Raw genomic sequence first — 17602 nt, forward strand, 5'->3', positions numbered from 1 at the left:
TGTGTGTTCTCTGATGACGAATAAGGGCTGAGCGGTCACTGAAGGCTTTGGCACAATCATTGCATTTATAGGGTTTCTCCCCAGTGTGAGTTCTCTGGTGCTGAGTCAGGGCTGAGCAGTAGCCAAAGGCTTTCCCACATTCGTTACACTCGTAAGGCCGCTCCCCAGTATGAGTCCTCTGGTGCTGAATAAGACCTGACCGATCACTAAAGGCTTTGCCACATTCGTTACACTTATAGGGTTTCTCTCCAGTGTGAATGACCTGATGCTGGGTAAGGAATGTGCTTTGGCTGAAGGCCTTCCCACATTCGTTACACTCATAAGGTTTCTCTCCAGTATGAATTCGCTGATGTTGAGTGAGGTATGAACTCTGGTTAAAGGCCTTCCCGCATTCATTGCATTCATAGGGTTTTTCCCCAGTATGAATGATGTGATGCCGAATAAGGGCTGAGCGGTGACTGAAGGCTTTCCCACACTCATGGCATTCATAGGGCTTCTCTCCAGTATGAATTCTCTGGTGCAGAGTAAGGTGTATGCTCTGGCTAAAGGCTTTCCCACACTCCTTACATTCATAGGGTTTTTCTCCGGTGTGAATTCTCTGATGTAAGACAAAAGCTGAGTAGTAACTGAAGGCTTTCTCACACTCACTGCATTTCCAAGGTTTCTTTCCTGCACAAATTCTCTCATGCCTAATTATTTCTGAATTTTGTTTTAAGTTATTTTTAAATGACTCACAATGATGTAGTCTCTCTCCCTGCTGCTGAACAAGTAAGGACCTCCGAGTGCAACTTCTTCTAAATTCATCAAATTGGTAACTTCTCTCCCTAGAAGATTTCTGAGTGACAGCGTCTTGTATTAAATGTTTCTCATGGTTTTCCTGCTGACTCTCTAAAGAATCCTCACGTTCACTAGAACCTTCCTTTGAAAATCTTACAATTAACACCCCAGGGGCCGATTCTTCTTCAGAAATACCCTTTTCTGGAGTGAGCTCCTTGCTTTCTGGTATTGTTTCCCAGTCTGAAATAAGCAAAAATACACACGTGTATCATTTCCTACCCTGGGAGAAAAATAACTGCTGGGGTAGGAAATTAATGAGACATGTTTGTTAAGAATATTTACAGGGAACACATGAACTTCAAAGCTCTCAAAAATAGTCTTGCAATCTTGGGAGAACACAAGAAAAAAAAGATGACTGGACAAAGAAGTACAGCTGCGTAAAAGGAGAGTGTGTACAGGTACTCAACGTTCCCCTATGCAGCAGGATAGGAAATAACGAAAAATAACAGAACGAGACTAACAAGAGGTGATGTGGAGAAATAGCAGATTTTTTTAAAAGGATTTAGAGGAGACAGGGCTAGGATCAGAGAAACATGGTCTTCCAAAGACTCACTGTACCCATCTGACCAGAGCCTTATCATTTCATGCCTCAAGAATGACCATCTTTACCTAATCTCCTTGCCACCAATCCTTTCCTACTCCAGTATGTCCCAACCACTGCTAAAAGACTAATTGCTGAAAACCATCTCCCTTTCACAAAAATCTGTTGCTTCTACCATCTCAAGATGAGACACAAATTCTAGAAGCTAGCATTCAACATGGTCCAGGTCTACAAACTCAAATGAGCACAAAGCTTATTAACTGGAAAGCAATTAATCACCTCTGATTGCTTACCATCACCCTAGACCCAGCAAACTGGAAAGAGTAAAACAGAACCAAGAAGAAAGAAAAAAGAGAGAAAGGAACGAAAGAGAAAAACAGCAGTGTGTTGGGAGAGGAAGGTTGAAACTCCATGTGTTCAGATTAGTCCCCAACCTCTCAAGATACCTGCCCCAAGTTCCTGGGCTTCCTAGTAAGAATTTGAGGGGGAAAAGCTTCATTGCTAAAAATGTTTAAATCCTTGCAAGCTTAAACGGTCTTTAATATCCATTCCAATCATGTCTCTACATGAAATAAATTAATACAATACAGTGTTCTCAACGAGATATACTCAAGGAAGTGCCTGGGATTTTAAAGGACAAATAGGTAGAACAGGTTAAAGGCAAATGGACTTCCAGCTAAGGGGAGTGTAAAAATTAAAGCCCCAAATGTTCACGAAGAACACACGGTTAGTGGAGGACAGTGAGGGACTTGCTTATCTGATGTTAAGAGTTCAAGCTGAAGAACAGAGAAGGCAAAAAAGTTAGGCAGGTAGACTAACAACGGCTTTGAAAGCAGGTAGAGGAATACACAACTGGCAGAGTAAGCAACTCATTGGGACATCTAGCAGTATTATGCTGCCTCAATTTTACAAAGATAAGAGTAAAGAAAGTATAATTAACCAATAGTCTATTGCAGTAACAGAAGTAACAGGGTCAAATCCATAACATCTTTCAAAAAAGTTACGAGGACTTAACAGCTATCATTTGCTTAGCATATAGCCAGGTACGGTTTAAAACATTTCTCTTGGATTATTTCCTTTGATCGTCACCACAACAGTATAAGCTCTGTGCTGTCACTATCCCCATTTCACCATTGGGGAAATTTAAGTCACAGAGAACACAAGTCACCTGTTAAAGGTCACAAAGCTAATGAGTAGCTAAGATCGGGTTTAAACCAAGGGAGCTTAGTTCCAAAGTCTGCAGTCTTAACCATCATGCCATGCCGCCTCTGCTTAGACAGAGAAGGTGGCAAGGGAAACCCCAGAGATGAATTTACAGTCATTGATCTGAGACTCAAAAACATGGCGTTCGGCAAAGATAAAATGACACGTGGAAAATTCTGGTTTAGAGACTTGAACCCAAGCAAGTTATTAACAAACATTAAAATGTTGGTTTCATTGCACCTTATTTGGGAAAAAGAATTGGTTTGAAAGAGTAGAAAGTATTTACTTTCTAAAAAATCAAATTATAACTTTATAAACATATCACCATCCACGGAGCTAGGATGTGGCACAGGGGAGAGACAGGGACTTCAACTTTTCCATGGGTCTAGCAATATCTGGACAGGCTCCTCCTCCATAAGCATTTCCACTGACAATCTGGGTTTTACTCGCACCGTTTTCAACACTCACGCACCTGGAGCGGCTGCTTTTGAAACTTCTCTCTTCAGTTCCTCCTCATGCTCCAACTGAGAGATTACATCAGGTGTGGAAATTGGAAGCCCTATTCATAGCGAAAGAAAAAGGAGTCTGGTAAAGACCTCAGTGTTCGTTCCTTGGTCTTCAGGAACATGGTAAGAGAGGGAGAGAGTGAGGTCAGTTCTCCATTTCTTCCTCGACAGTGCTCATGAGGTAGGAAGATTGACAGGGGGTTGAGTCCCTTATCAATTTTACCTCCCCCTATTTAAAGAATAAGCATCCATTCTCTTAAGAGTTGTTTTCATTAGCACTTTGTCTCCACATCCTTGGTCAAGGAGTAGAGAAGAAGGATGCTACAGGTCTATAAAATAAAGGTATAGTTTATGTCTAATTCCAGGAGTGTTAAAACTATATCCAGAAACAAAAGGCAGAAATTGCCTGTCTCAGGCCCTACTAGAATTAAGAATCATTGAATATAAGGACCCTGGAGCTCCTAGGAACTGAGGAGACCAAGGTACCACACTGGCTAAAATCACGGGCACTGGGGGAGCCATCCTTACCCAGCAAGACCAGATTCCTGGGCTTCTCAGGCACATCTCCCTGAGGAGAGTTCAGCTGCCTCCACTGGGTGAGAGCCTCGGCCATATCCCTGATCATCAGTTCCTGAAAAACCAAACAGATTGGTGCTCACCAATGAGCCTCCTTATAGAGGCCTCTGAAGAGGGCTAAAGCTGACAGCACAGGAGGAGGAAGACAGGAAGGATAAAAAGAGGACAGACAACATGGCCTCGGCCACCCTTTCCAGTACTAACATTCTCTGGTGAATCTGCAGTCCACTGACTCACTCTTTGCCTCCAGGCAACAGAAATGCATATTACCTGCAAGTAGGAAGGAAAGCACCTTCAATGTAAGACTTGAAGGTATGAACTTCTTAGTTTATTTATTAATAAATTGCAGAACTACAGAATTTGCTACTACTTATATAGGAAAAGGGGGAGAAAAATGTAATGATGAATTAAATATTTTCCTTATGGTATAGTTTTTAAAACATACGGGGTTCAAGAAATTGAAGTATTGTTTTCTCTAGTTTTCCTAAGAATGAAATCAGTTCCATACATACTAAAAATTAAGACGTTTCCTACACGTCACAGAATATAGACTTATTTGTAAAACAGTATCTGAAGCCCAAAATATTACGAAAGTTCCCAGAGTGTTCTTGTCATTTTTCACAACGACCCTGATCAGTCTGCCCCTGCCCCCCAGCTGGTGGCGTTCTTTCATTTGCTTGAAGTGTGTGTCCTGTTCCCTTTGGCCCCTTTACACACCCTGCTTCCTATTCCTGAATATTCCGCCCCCTGCCCCATCCTTTCAGCAATGTGAATCCTTCTCTCCCTTCAGATCTCAGCTCAGGTGTTACTCAGGGGAAGCCTTCCCTGACCCTCCTGTTAGAACACATGTTCCTTCCCTTGGGTTGTACACATAGAGGAGACCTTGTGACTAACATCAGCTCCACAGGGGCAGAGGCCAGGTCTATTTTTGTTCGCTGAAGCAGCCCTAGTACTTGGCACAGAGTAGAAACTCTGTAAATATTCGTTGAATATTTGAATGAAGAAAGGAAGGAAGGAACAAGAATTAATAGAAACAAGTTTAAATGGGGTGTTCTATAAAAGCGTGCATGGACACAGAAGTGGGGAGGAGAACAGAAGCATATTAAACATAGAAAACAGTGCAGGAGTATTTAGCCTAACTTTCTTCTAGATGACAGGCACAAAGTTTAGTTTGTTTACTAAAATATTGAAATAAGGAAGTAGAGCAGGTAACGCTCTTTTGAATCTGTTACTGCTGCTAAGATAAATGTCTAATAATTTTTCAAAGTCTATTTTTTAAATTTCTGTGCAACTACAGTTTAACTTAAGAGTAAAATAAACCAGTCCTTGGGTTAGCAAATGAATCAGTTTTACAGCTCTTTAAATTACCACTTGGGCCACAGCCCCTTGAATGAATATATATATATATCTCAAACGGTAAATTTTGTTTGCATTCAGCTTTCTAATGTATATTTCATAGTCTTTCAAAAATTATTAGTAAAACAATGCACCTAATGACATAAAGCTAAAGAACCACCTACTCTGAAAATCCTCTGCCCAAAATACACTCTTAAACACTTTAAGTAAGAAATCCCACACATAAGGTCATACACCTCAGGAGTAATCAGCACAAGTAATATAACGTGCACCATCTTCGTTCTGTACAAACAATGCTAACACCAACAGACTAACAGGCAGGCCCTCAGACTTCAGTTCCCTAAGAAAACCTCAGCAATCTACTCACTTAAGTGCCTGTGCCGGGGTCGGAAGGCACAGGCATGCCAATCAGACACTGTCAGCAGGCGCTACTGACTTTCTCTCCCCTCATCTCTCTGAACGCCATTTACAAATTCACAGATCAAAATCAATACTGGCATTTTCTCCTATGGTTTTATAAGGATCATCAGTACCTGTATGCTTAGGCCTGGTGTGCTGGAAACAAAGAGTCCCAGCACCTGAACCAAAGGGTCTGCCAATCTCCCACTGTCTTGGCCAGATCTTACAGAAGCATCTTTACGAATCTTCTCTCTCCAATCAGCTACGGCATGTTTCGTCCTGCTGGGCCTCTAAAAACCTTCATGGGGCCGTCATTTACCTCTGGAATAAGACTGAGTGTAGATTGTCCTGGGGTCTGGGTACAACACAGCCAAGCTTCCCTCACCACAGTCTAGGTCTCCCCACAGCGACTCACACATCCACACATCCTTGAAAGACCTCCAACTCCCTCATCATTTGAAGACTTTTTTTTTCTTTTTTTGGCCAAAGCTGTTCTCTCTTGGAATATTCCCTTATTCTACCCTCCGACTACTCAATCTCTCTTGTTTTTCAAAGTACAGTTTTTATCCTACACTTCTCCCAAACAGATGATTAAAAGAAAATCTCTTTCAGAGACTTTTATGACTTGTCTGGACCAATCATTTCTACGTTTAAAAAATATCTATTTCCTTATGTTTATTTTATCTATATATCTCTCACTGCCTTAGTAAACTCCACGACGCAGGAGCAAGTGGCTTTTACTTCTTTGCACCTCACCAAGGCCAATTACAGGAGTGTGTGTGCAGCAAACATTCAGTGGGTAGGGAGAAAGCAATGCTGGGAAGAGAGTCCTGCACAACCGAAGACCACTTCCTGTGGGGTTCCTCAGTCATCAGTTTATCAGGATGAACCCAGTGGTCTAGGAATCAGGGCTGAGCAATTCCGTAACAATGGAAGGAAACATATCCTTGCTCTGAGAACAGAAGGAAAAAAAGAAGAAGAAATCTAAACTTACTTGGGACCCAGGGGTCAGCAGCACAGCAGTCACGTCATTTTCTTTTGGGTTTCCAGCATGGAGAAGGTCTGAGTCCTCAAAAAGTGATCCTAAAAGTGGAGACAGGAGCCATGACGATTACTCTTTCCTTGCAATAAACTAGCAGGAAGTGCCACACACCAGCTAGTTGTCATCTAAGAAGAGTCAACACTGGGAACCAAAGGACAATCGCATAATATCCTTTAATCAAGACAGCCTTGACCATTGCTGCCTCAGGCTCCTCCTGTTCTCCTCTGCCCTTAAGCTCCAGTAGACTGAGCATCTAGACATATAAATTAAACATATTTTTATCTTGCATGTGCTAAGTAGTCAAAATAATACTCCAAGTCTTTGTATGTCCATGCCTCAGTGATTCACCTCTGTTGTATTTCAGGCTCCCAGGATGAACGAAGACGAGTTAAATTCTTTTTGAACATTGGCTTTTCAGATATTGATACAATACCGACTGACTCAGAAAAGCGAAGGGTCTTACGGAAGAACCACCACCACCAGCAAAAACAAACCAAGATTGTAAACAAACTCCGTGACTTCTCAAATCCCCGCCTTCTCTTCCTTCCAAAAGGGTCAGATAGTCCCTTCCTACTGCCTGATGGGGCTCCTCTAACATCAAAAGACAAGTCCTTATCAAAAGCCAAACTTCAGATGTGTTGGTATCTTCCCTTGGGCAAGGGAGGCGTCCAGCGCCTACAGACCAGGAGGGCAATGGAAGTGGCGGGCTGTCCCTCAAAACCCCACGTGAGACCGGCCAGCGGGAAGGGGCTCGTGACGCGACTCCTTCCTGAGCCTGCCCCACACTTTCTCCCTTTCTCCCTCTCCAGCGGGCACCAAGGCCGCCTCACTCCCAAATCCTCACCTCTGCCCCCAGGTTCCATGGAGACTCCTTCCTCCAGCCCGCGCTGGAGGCAACCGCCGCGGGGGAAGGGGCCGGGGGTCCGCCGCTCGCGTCCCCCAAGAGGCCCGGAACGCACGCGCTGGCGGCCCGGCGCCCCCACCCGGGGGTCCTCCCGCCACCCTCCTCCCGGGCACTCAGACTGAAAGGGGATGCGCTCAGCCCTCCTCCACCCTGGGTTCGACCTCCAGCCACACACCGGCAAGCGGAGCCCGACTACAAAGGCACCTAACCGCCGGCTGCGACGCCTAGCGCCGGCCAACTGTGAGGCCGGACTACCACTCCCAGAATCCTCCGCGGGGCGCGGCTGGCGGCGGTCGCGCCCAACGCCGCTTCCCAGAGGACCCCGCGGCCGCCTGCGCCCCGGGCTGCGTTTCTTGGCGCCGCGCGCGCCTGACCGGCCTGGAGGAGCGTTCGGCAGCTGGCGAATCCGTGCCCGTGGCTGTCGAAGGGCCGCTCCTCCTTCAGTGCCGACTGTGCGCGGCGGACGCGCCAAACCCCGCCTGTCGTGGGACTTTCGCGTCCCCGCTACGGTGACGGCGGAGGGCGCGCCCCTGACCCACGTGGGATCCTTCCCGGGCTGCCGTGCTCCCTCGGAGGGGAGGCGCCCGGCGGCGTCCCTGCTGCTGCGCCTCCATGCGTCGGCCCTTCGCGGCGGGCACAGAGGGGATCTCAGTTTAAAGTAAGCAGGGATGTTTGTTCCATATTGCACCTCGGAATAAAGAAAAATGGAATTTCAATCCCGAAATCACCTCAACCCCAACAACAGCCACGTCTCCAAGAAGAACCAGTAAACTAGGGCTGCTGCCCCAAGGAGGCTGGAGCCTGGAGGTCTTGCAGACTCCCCAGGAGCTCTAGGGGTGGGCGGGTCTTCAGGCTAGGGCGTGTTTTCACTTACCTTCCCACGTTAAAGTGCCAGGTTTCTGTCCAGTTCCGATTCCCAAGAGAAAATCTAATTAGCGATGTCCTTGTTTGGATACAAGCCACAATGTCCAATTGACCTTTCTCCAACAGAATCTCCAATTTTTAGATAGGCTCAAGGCTTCCCAAGGCTTATCATTATTCCTGCCCTTGCCCTCCCCAGCACCCCCAGCCCCTTGCTGCCTGGAACATAGTGAATCATCATGGGCCGTGTGAACTAGTCTGCACCCTAGCGATGGTAAACCAACAAGGTAGGAGGAACGGAGCCCCGAGTAATTTGCTGGAACAGAACTTGGGCTTTGGCATGAGAGAGATGCAGACTTCTATTTTGTATAAGCCAGTATTATTTTGGGTTTCTTCTGCAGAGATAACCACGCGTATCTCTAACTGGTCCATAGATTGGCTATATTTGGTACAGGCAGCTAGGGCTGGTGGGGATAAAGGACATGTGGTAGAGACACAGCCGTGCCAGCTCAAATGGCAGCCAAAGGGAGTCTCCCCACCCTTCCCTCCGCAGGAGATATGGGATGGGCAGTTTCCTTCAGAAGATGCTTCATATGAAAGACACCACTGGCTGATGTTGTTACAGAAACCCCAGGGATAAGGTCTATGCCCTGCAGCTTGCTGCACAAAAAAGCCAATCACTGAGAGGAGTATTGCCAAGGAAGAAGGCTTTAGTCAGGTGCTGCAGCCAAGGAGATGGGAGACCAGCTGCAAATCCATCTCCCTGACCTACAAAAACCAGGGGTCTATATAGCAGGGAAGAAATGTGACCGTGTGGGGGGAACAGGAATGAGGGAGACATAAGGAAGCAATCATGATGATGAGGGGTCTGGTGTATCCTTGTCTGGATGCCGTCATCTGGTGTGTTTCAGTTCTTTGATACTTTTTTTTTCCATCAAATGCTCTCTCAGAATCACCTTTTGATACTTTTTTGAGAGGCCTGAGGATCTTTCCTGAGGAAGGAACTATAATAAAACAGTATAAGCTTCAAACTTTAAGACCAGAGAGTCTGCCGGGCGAGGTGGCTCATGTCTATAATCCCAGCACTTTGGGAGGCTGAGGCGGGTGGATCACTTGAGGTCAGGAGTTCAAGACCAGCCTGGCCAACATGGTGAAACCCCATCTCTACTAAAAATAGAAAAATTAGCCAGGCTTGGTGGCACACGCCTGTAATCCCAGCTACTTGGGAGGCTGAGGCAGGAGAATCGCTTGAACCCAGGAGGCGGAGGTTGCAGTGAGCCAAGATCATGCCAGTGCACTCCAACCTGGGCAACTCCATTGTGAGACTCCGTCTCGAAAAAAAAAAAAAAATCACTTTCTATGTATATCCAAAATAAAGTCTATGGGACTACTGGGCTGGTTTCAATGTGTCTGGAGCACCCCTTTCTTTTTGTTGCTAATCATCCCCATCACAGATATCCCTTCTTTGTTACCACGTCAATTGTCAGTCCTCATCTCACTTTATTAATAGGTAATAACACTTGGCTGCTCCCTGCTCCTGGAAATACTTTCTGGTTTTCTTCGTCCTTGACTGGTCACTTTTTCTCAATCTCATTAGGTATTTCCTCTTCTCCCCACCTCTAAACCAGTGTTTTCCAAACAACAGTCATGCATCGCTTAACAACCAGGATACCCTCAGAGAAATGCATTTTTAGGTGATTTTGTTCTTGTGTGAACATCATAGAATGTATTTATGAAAACCTAGACTGTATCACCTACTGCACACCCAGGCTATATGGCATAGCCTATTGCGCCAAAGCTATAAACATGTACAGCAGGTTATGTGGTGAAGACTGTAGGTCATTGTAACACAATGGTATTTGTGTATCTAAACATAACATAGGATACAACATATCCTGTGCACCTGTATAGGGCACTTACCATGATTGGAGCTTGCAAGACTGGAAGTTACTCTGTTACCAAAACACTGTCATCTCCTAGGATAGCAATGCCTGCTTCCAGGATAACTCCCAAAGGACCTCTCTGAGGCTGTTTTACAGTTAACTTTTTTTCTTGTAGGTCTAGGTCCTGCCACTTACAGCACAGGAAGCCAATGACTGAGACCATGATCTCACCGCACAGGAAGCCAATGACTGAGATGATTATTGGGCGATGCAGCCTGGAAGATGGGAGGTCAGTATCAAATCCATCTCCTTGACCCCCTGAAGTTAGGAGTTTATATAGCAGGGAAGAAATGTAACAATGTGTGGGAAAATAGGAACTCAGGAGAGGTAGGATGGCAATCATGATGCATGAGAGGCGTGGTGTCTCACTGTCTGAGTGTAGTGGTCTGGTGAGTTTCCCTTCTTTGATACTTTTTTTTTGAGAAGAAGTTTCTCTCTTGTTGCCCAGGCTGGAGTGCAGTGGCACGATCTTGGCTCACTGCAATCTCCGCCTCCCCAGGTTCAAGCGGTTCTCCTGCCTCAGCCTCCTGAGTAGCTGGGATAACAGGCGCCTGCCACCACACCCGGCTAATTTTTTGTATTTTTAGTAGAGATGGGGTTTCATCATGTTGACCAGGCTGGTCTCGAACTCCTGACCTCAGGTGATCCACCCATCTCGGCCTCCTAAAGTGCAGGGATTAGAGGCGTGAGCCACCGTGCCCAACCTGTTCTTTGATACTTTTGAGACGCCTGAAGTTCTTTCCTGAGGAAGGAACTCAGACAAAACAAAATTTCAGTTTCAAACTTTAAGACTAGAAGGGACACATTCTATGTTTATCAAAAAAAAAAAAAAAAAAAAAACCTTGTCTATGGGACTATTGGGTGGGTTTCAGCTCTGGGTGTGTCATTGAATGGTGAGTGAATGTGAAGGCCTATGACATTACTATACACTACTGTAGACTTTATAACTGTTGCACACTTAGGCTACATTAAATTTATAAAAAGAATTGCCCTTCAATAAGTTACCTTTTCTGGCCAGGTGTGGTGGCGGGCAGATCACCTATCAGGAGTTCAAGTCCAGCCTGGCCAACATGGCGAAACCCCGTCTCTACTAAAAATACAAAAATTAGCCGGGCGTGGTGGCATATGCCTGTAATCCCAGTTACTTCGGAGGCTGTGAGACAGGAGAATCTCTTGAACCCAGGAGGCAAAGGTTGCAGTGAGCCGAGATCGTGCCACTGCACTCCAGCCTGGGCAACAGAGGAACACTCCATCTTAAAAAAAAAAAGAAGAAGAAGAAGAAAAAGAAAAGAAAAAGCTAAGAACTAAGGCACAAACACACACATTAGCCTAGGCCTATGCAAGGTCAGGGTCTTCAATCTCACTGTCTTCCACCTTCATAGCTTGTCCCAGTGGAAGGTCTTCAAGGGCAGTAACAGGCATGGAGCTGTCATCTCCTGGGATAGCAATGCCTGCTTCTGGGATACCTCCCAAAGGACCTCTCTGAGGCTGTTTTACAGTTTTACAGTTAACTTTTTTTCTTATAAGTAGGAGTATACTGAGTATACTCTAAAATAATGATAAAAGGTATAGTATAGTAAGTACTTAAACCAGTAACATAGTCGTTTATTATCATTAGCAAGTATTATATACTGTAGATAATTGTATTGCTGTACTTTTGTACAACTGACAGTGCAGTAGGCCTGTTTACACCAGCATTGTCACAAGCACGAGTAATGTATTGTGCTAATGGCTACATTACTAGGCAATAGGAATTTTTCAGCTTCGTTATAATTGTTTGGAACCACCATCATATATGTGGTCTGCCATTGACTGAAATGCTGTTTTGTGGCACACAATTATATGGTAATCAGAATCATCTGAAAGTCTTGTTAAAACACAGTGCTGAACTCCACCCCCATTCAGGTGGTCTGAGGTGGTTCCTGAGAATTTGTGTTTCCACTAACTTCCCAGATGATGCTGAAGCTGCTCATCTGAGAATCAACCAAATGTTGAAATGCCCCAGAGCTCAGGCCTTGGGCCTCTCTTCTGTCAACACTAGGATAGCGGTGCCTACTCTTAGATGATCTTATTCCACCCACATGCTCTAAATACCACCCAAATGTGGTCAGCTTCCAGTTTATATCTCCAGCCTGGGCTTTTCCAAACCCTGACCTTGAGCTGTCTCCTCCACCTCTGGATTTGATGTTTCATAAACATCTTTAATGTAGCATGTTCGAAAGTGAACCTCTGCTGTTCCCCCTTCTCCACTGCCAAACCTCTTCCCCCTGCAGTTTCCCCACTTCAGTAAATGGCAGCTTGATCATTTGGTTGCTCTATTCAGATACCTTGGAGTCACCATTTTCTTTATCTCACGCTGCACATCCAGTTCCTCAGAAAATTCTATTGGCTCTACTCTTTTTTTTTTTTTGAGACAGAGTCTCGTTCTGTCACCTAGGCTAGAGTGCAGTGGCGCAATCTTGGCTCACTGCAACCTCTGCCTCCTGGGTTCAAGAGATTCTCCTGCCCCAGCCTCCTGAGTAGCTGGGACTACAGGTGCCGCCACCACGCCCAGCTCAGCTTGCATAATCCTTCCCCCATGTGGCCGCCAGGCTTGCTCTGTCACCAGCGCCAAGCCTCTGTTCACCATCTCTGTGAAGCCTTTTTGTCCTTCGTTACTTTATTGCTTTTCCATAGCACCTATCTCTTTCGGATATTATAATTATTAATTTTATTTGTTGAGTGTCCCCCCGTGCACATGCACCAGGGATCAGGCTCCCCAGGGAAGGAGCATCCCCAGAATATTTCCTGGTACTGACATGGTCAGTAACTGAAGGACAGTATACTCTTCTCTGTATGATGCAGAGAAGGTAAAAGTACCTGAAACTAATGTGGTTCTCATTGCTTTTCTTGGCTTTAATTTGTGCGCTTCTGGAAAATTCGAACTTTCTTCACACATAGACATGGGCACTACTTTGGAATAATGTGGCCTTGAACAGCAGTGGCGCCGCCTCCCACTGCAGCACATAAATTGGTGTCACACAGCAGCAGGGTGGAATTGGAACACCTTGTAATAAAAACCCATGAGTCCCCATTGTCTCTTACAGGTAGATTAACCCTGAGTTTCCAAAACTTATGAGAACATCTGTTTCCTTCTAATAGGTCTGACATCCTGTCAGGAAAGCATCCTTGCCTGTCTTAAGCAGCAATAGTGCCATAAAAGGCCATTTACTTTGATGTGAAAGCTGATGTGAAGATAAATTAATATGGAATCTGTTCATCACCATGGAAGAGGGCAAAGCCAAAAATGTGAAGGAAGGATTTGGGTGGCAAACAGGTGAAGATTTGGGGTACATGAGATTCAACATAAGAGAGAGAGAGGTGCCAAAGGCCTCAGATAGTGTGAGAGGCAGGCAGACCTGAGGCAGAAAGTCAGGCTTGGAGTGAAGCAGCAGAGGGAGTTCATCGGGCCTGTGTCGTGTGCCTCGTCACATCCCTTAGGCCTCTGCAGAGGCCCTCGGCCATTTGTTCCACTTCAGCTGTCAGGGCCTGTCAGTCCACTCAGCTCTTCCGTTTGCACCACCCGCAGCTGGACGGTTACCTGCCTGGGAGTGCCAGGCTCTCCTCCTGCCAGCCGAAGGCCAAAGAGCTGCACACTCAGGTTTCGGACCCCTCACACCACTTCCGGCCTTGTTGAAGGGCCATACAGTGGGTTGTGGGGTCTGGCTTCCCTAGGAGTGGCTGGGTGATGCCACCTGAAGTGTGGGGGCGTCCAAGAGATGGAGGGAGCTGATCAGATTAATTCCGTCGGCTTCCCTGTACCCATTATTGCTCTGGGGCACGGTCGCTGCACATACGCTGGAATGTGGGCTTCTTACAGAGCCGAGTAGATGCACTTGCTGAATAATCTCTCTCCCAGCTGGTGAAGTAAAAGTCGACAGGCAAACATCATCTTGCATTTCTTCCCATCCTTTCCTGCTTCACTCCCTTTTCCTCACTCATGTCGCCCTAGGTTTGCACCTCATAAAGCACCAGCTGTTAATCCTTGCCTCGAGCTGTATTTCCTAGGGAATTTGGGCTAAGACTAGGAGCATGACTGCCTGTGACCCCTGGTCCCTCTAATGGCAGCATTGTCGCAAGGGAGAACTGTGGGCCAGGAGCAGTGGCTCATGGTGGAGCAGGAGCAGTGGCTAGGATCAGGTGATGAACAGGAGCAGTGGCCAGGATCAAGTGATGAAGGCAGAGCCACAGGCCTGGATCAAGCAAGGAGGAGCCTGGAGACAAGCCCCTGGGGGAGAATGACAGAGGGGCTCTGGTCCTAGCACCAGGAACTTCAAGGAAGCAAATCCCTTACTCCCTTACCATCTTAGAGTTGCTCAAGGAGCCTTAGTGTCGTGGCCAGAGCCTTAAAGAACTCTAGTATAGCAGTAATTTACTTGTGAAATTTCTGGCCATCTCTGACTGATGAACTCACGTTGGTGGTAGAGGAGCTGTTGCAAACAGCAGTCCAGAAAAGAGCCACAGAATGAGGCCAAGACAGCTGCTGACATCACAAGCAATAACCAGATGGACTTCTGGAACCTGATAAATGCCGACCTGGCATTTTATCTGGTATTTGAAAGGAGCAACCATGAAGACTGAAGAATGCAAAGATACCTGGGACGTGGAGGTCTATATGGGCAGTTTCTGTCAAGCCAGGTGGTACAGTGGTCCACACCCACTTTGCCCAGACACAGGACATTCAGGGTTGGTTTTAGCCTGTCTTTGGTTTGCTGATATCTGCTTGGCTTGTTCCCCCACAATAGCTAAACGAGTATTATGGATTCTTTGAAACTCATAAAGTCATAATCAATAGAGGGGGTGTTATTTCCATCCATGTTTCCATCAGATAGACTTACTGATACGGCTTTTCAAGGGAGTTATAGAAAACTCCCATTTCCTAGCAGGGTAGCTGTTGGGGGTTATTAGGAAAGAAATAGCAGGAATGGGCACCCATGTTGTGAGGAAAACAAATAGACCTTTAGATGAGAAACACCTTCCAGCCTATATCCTGTCATTCTCTTGCACCAAGAGGATGCTTGGGATGTCCCTTTCACCACCTCCAAACAACAGAGTGAGATAAGTAGTAGACCTGGAGGGCCATCAGGCATCTCCACAGCCAGGTGTAATAATAGTCAAGAACTCCATGCTGAAGTGACTCTTGGCAACCAGTTAGCCAACTGTGAACAGTGTGGTTGTATATTTTGTTTATAATTCATTCTGCGTGTACTTTGAAAAGACAGTTGTATATGGATGAATGGATTTATTTTTAGTAAGAGTGGCAGAGAAGTTGGCCTGAAGAGAACCAGCCAAAGGATGTTTGAAAGATGCTGGGATTGAACTATCAGATACTTATGAGGGATTTGCAAAGATTGATGCTGGACTGTGGGGACAGGGAAGGTCCACACCTCCTCCGTGACTATTATTCTGCCCTTGTGAGCTACAATCCTGGAGGCGTCAGTGCTCTGGAGCTGACCGTAAAGCTTCTGAGGTCAGGCCAGCCACACAGTGAGGTACTGCTCACCTCCCTTCTGGTCCCAATATGAGGATGGAAGAGTTAGCTGTTTTTCTATGGAATCTGTGTCTTGTTTTGGAAAGTTTGACAGGAACTTCCTTTGGTTGTAAGTACAATGGTTAATTACATCGGGTTTTATTCTCTCACGTTCAAGTCCAGAAGTAGGCAGTCCAGGGCTGAGATGAAGGCTCTGTAAGATTATCGGCGAATCAGGCATCTTCTGTTTTTCTCCTCTGCCATCCTTAAGGCATGGCTTATGTCCTCAAAGTCACAAGGTGGCTGTTGGGGTTCCAGCCATTAAATCCACATTCCAGGTAGAAAGAAGGAAAAGGCAAGGCCAAAAGGGAGTTTCCTAGCTGTTACTCTTTCTTTTAAGTACCCGACCAGAAGTCCTATCCAAAAAATTTGATTTTTATCAGCATAGCATTCACCTGATATTTGATTTATCAATATTTCATTGGCCTGATTAGCTATACCTAGCTGCAAAAGAAGCCAAGAAATATAGTTGGGTGCTCTGCTGCTCAGAATAGAACCAGAGTTCCTATCATTAAGGAGGTGAAGAATGACTTCTGGCTAGACACAAACAGCTTCTGCCGCAGTAAGCATTACTCAGTGCTCTTTGTCAACACATTAGCTCTTGCCAGCTACTTTATCATGAGAATCTATAAGGTGGCTCGAAACCCTGAACCTCTGATCTTAGAGTAGATGGCCTTTTGCATCTTCTGCAGACTCTGCACAGGTTTTGTACACAAGTATGATGGGGAGGAATCCACATCTTTGTGTGGCACCTCTGGCATGTTCAACAGGCTGGGTACCACACCAGCGGCCAGATATCTGATCATCATGAGGACTGATTTTTTTGAGGCCTCTGCTACTGGGGTTCACCATCACTCCATTTGTCCTGCCTGAAGTTCCACATTCCTGCTCATTTACAAGATGAAAGCAGGGAGGGCCATGCTAATTCTCTATCCTTCATCCACAGGAGTGCCAATATGGGACAAGAAATTAAAATAATTATGCTTTTTAGTGCCTGGATAGCAAGAGCCTATCCTCCTCTTCATCCTGGTGTCCACACACTCTCAGCTGCTGTCTGAAATTACTGCTTTACTCCTAAGCAGGATTTCTTAAAGCCGCAGATGGGAGGAAGCTGATCTAAGTCTCTATTGTGTAGGTGTGGACAGGACAGTCTGTGTTTTGGCTTCGTGATACTGATGTTGAGGGCAAGAAGGACACCATGTCTCATAGGCCTGGCCTTCAGTCACATCCTCATGTCTGTTGCCTTGGTACTGAGGGATGACCATTTGTGGACAAGCAGTGTCTGGAGTTAACTTTCATTTTGTGGTATCCTTTGAGATTAGACACAGCCCCATTTCCTGTAGCCGTTTTCACGGTGGCTAACCTCTTCAGCCTGGGACCCCACCCAGCTGCCACGGCTATGCCTGGATGCTGCACAGGACTCCGAACTTTTTGGGATGAACATGTTTCCCTTCCACAGCTACAAGTGAATATATGGTGAGAAAGGGAAAGGTCTGGCACGGTGGCTCATGCCTATAATCCCAACACTTTGGGAGGCCAAGGCAGGCGGATCATGAGTTCAAGAGATCAAGACCGGCCGGGCGCGGTGGCTCAAGCCTGTAATCCCAGCACTTTGGGAGGCCGAGACGGGCGGATCACGAGGTCAGGAGATCGAGACCATCCTGACTAACACGGTGAAACCCCATCTCTACTAAAAAATACAAAAAACTAGCCGGGCGTGGTGGCGGGCGCCTGTAGTCCCAGCTACTCAGGAGGCTGAGGCAGGAGAATGGCGTCAACCCGGGAGGCGGAGCTTGCAGTGAGCTGAGATCCGGCCACTGCACTCCAGCCTGGGCGGCAGAGCGAGACTCCGTCTCAAAAAAAAA

General features: G+C 46.2%; 1 protein-coding gene across 1 annotated transcript in view; it reads right to left on the reverse strand.

Annotated features, from left to right (window-relative positions):
• Positions 1-495: 495 nt before the first annotated feature.
• The window catches only part of LOC112604468 (translation initiation factor IF-2-like), a 19536-nt gene continuing 2429 nt past the window's right edge, over positions 496-17602 (reverse strand). Inside the window, exons 2-6 of the mRNA XM_025353506.1 lie at positions 7305-8052; positions 6413-6501; positions 3616-3718; positions 3050-3140; positions 496-1017 (exon numbers count right to left, since the gene is read on the reverse strand). Of these exons, the coding sequence (XP_025209291.1) occupies positions 963-1017; positions 3050-3140; positions 3616-3718; positions 6413-6501; positions 7305-8052 (1086 nt within the window). The 3' untranslated portion in view covers positions 496-962. The remainder of the gene's footprint in view (positions 1018-3049; positions 3141-3615; positions 3719-6412; positions 6502-7304; positions 8053-17602) is intronic.

This window comes from Theropithecus gelada, chromosome 13 (assembly GCF_003255815.1).
Source record: "Theropithecus gelada isolate Dixy chromosome 13, Tgel_1.0, whole genome shotgun sequence".
Taxonomy (NCBI): domain Eukaryota; kingdom Metazoa; phylum Chordata; class Mammalia; order Primates; family Cercopithecidae; genus Theropithecus; species Theropithecus gelada.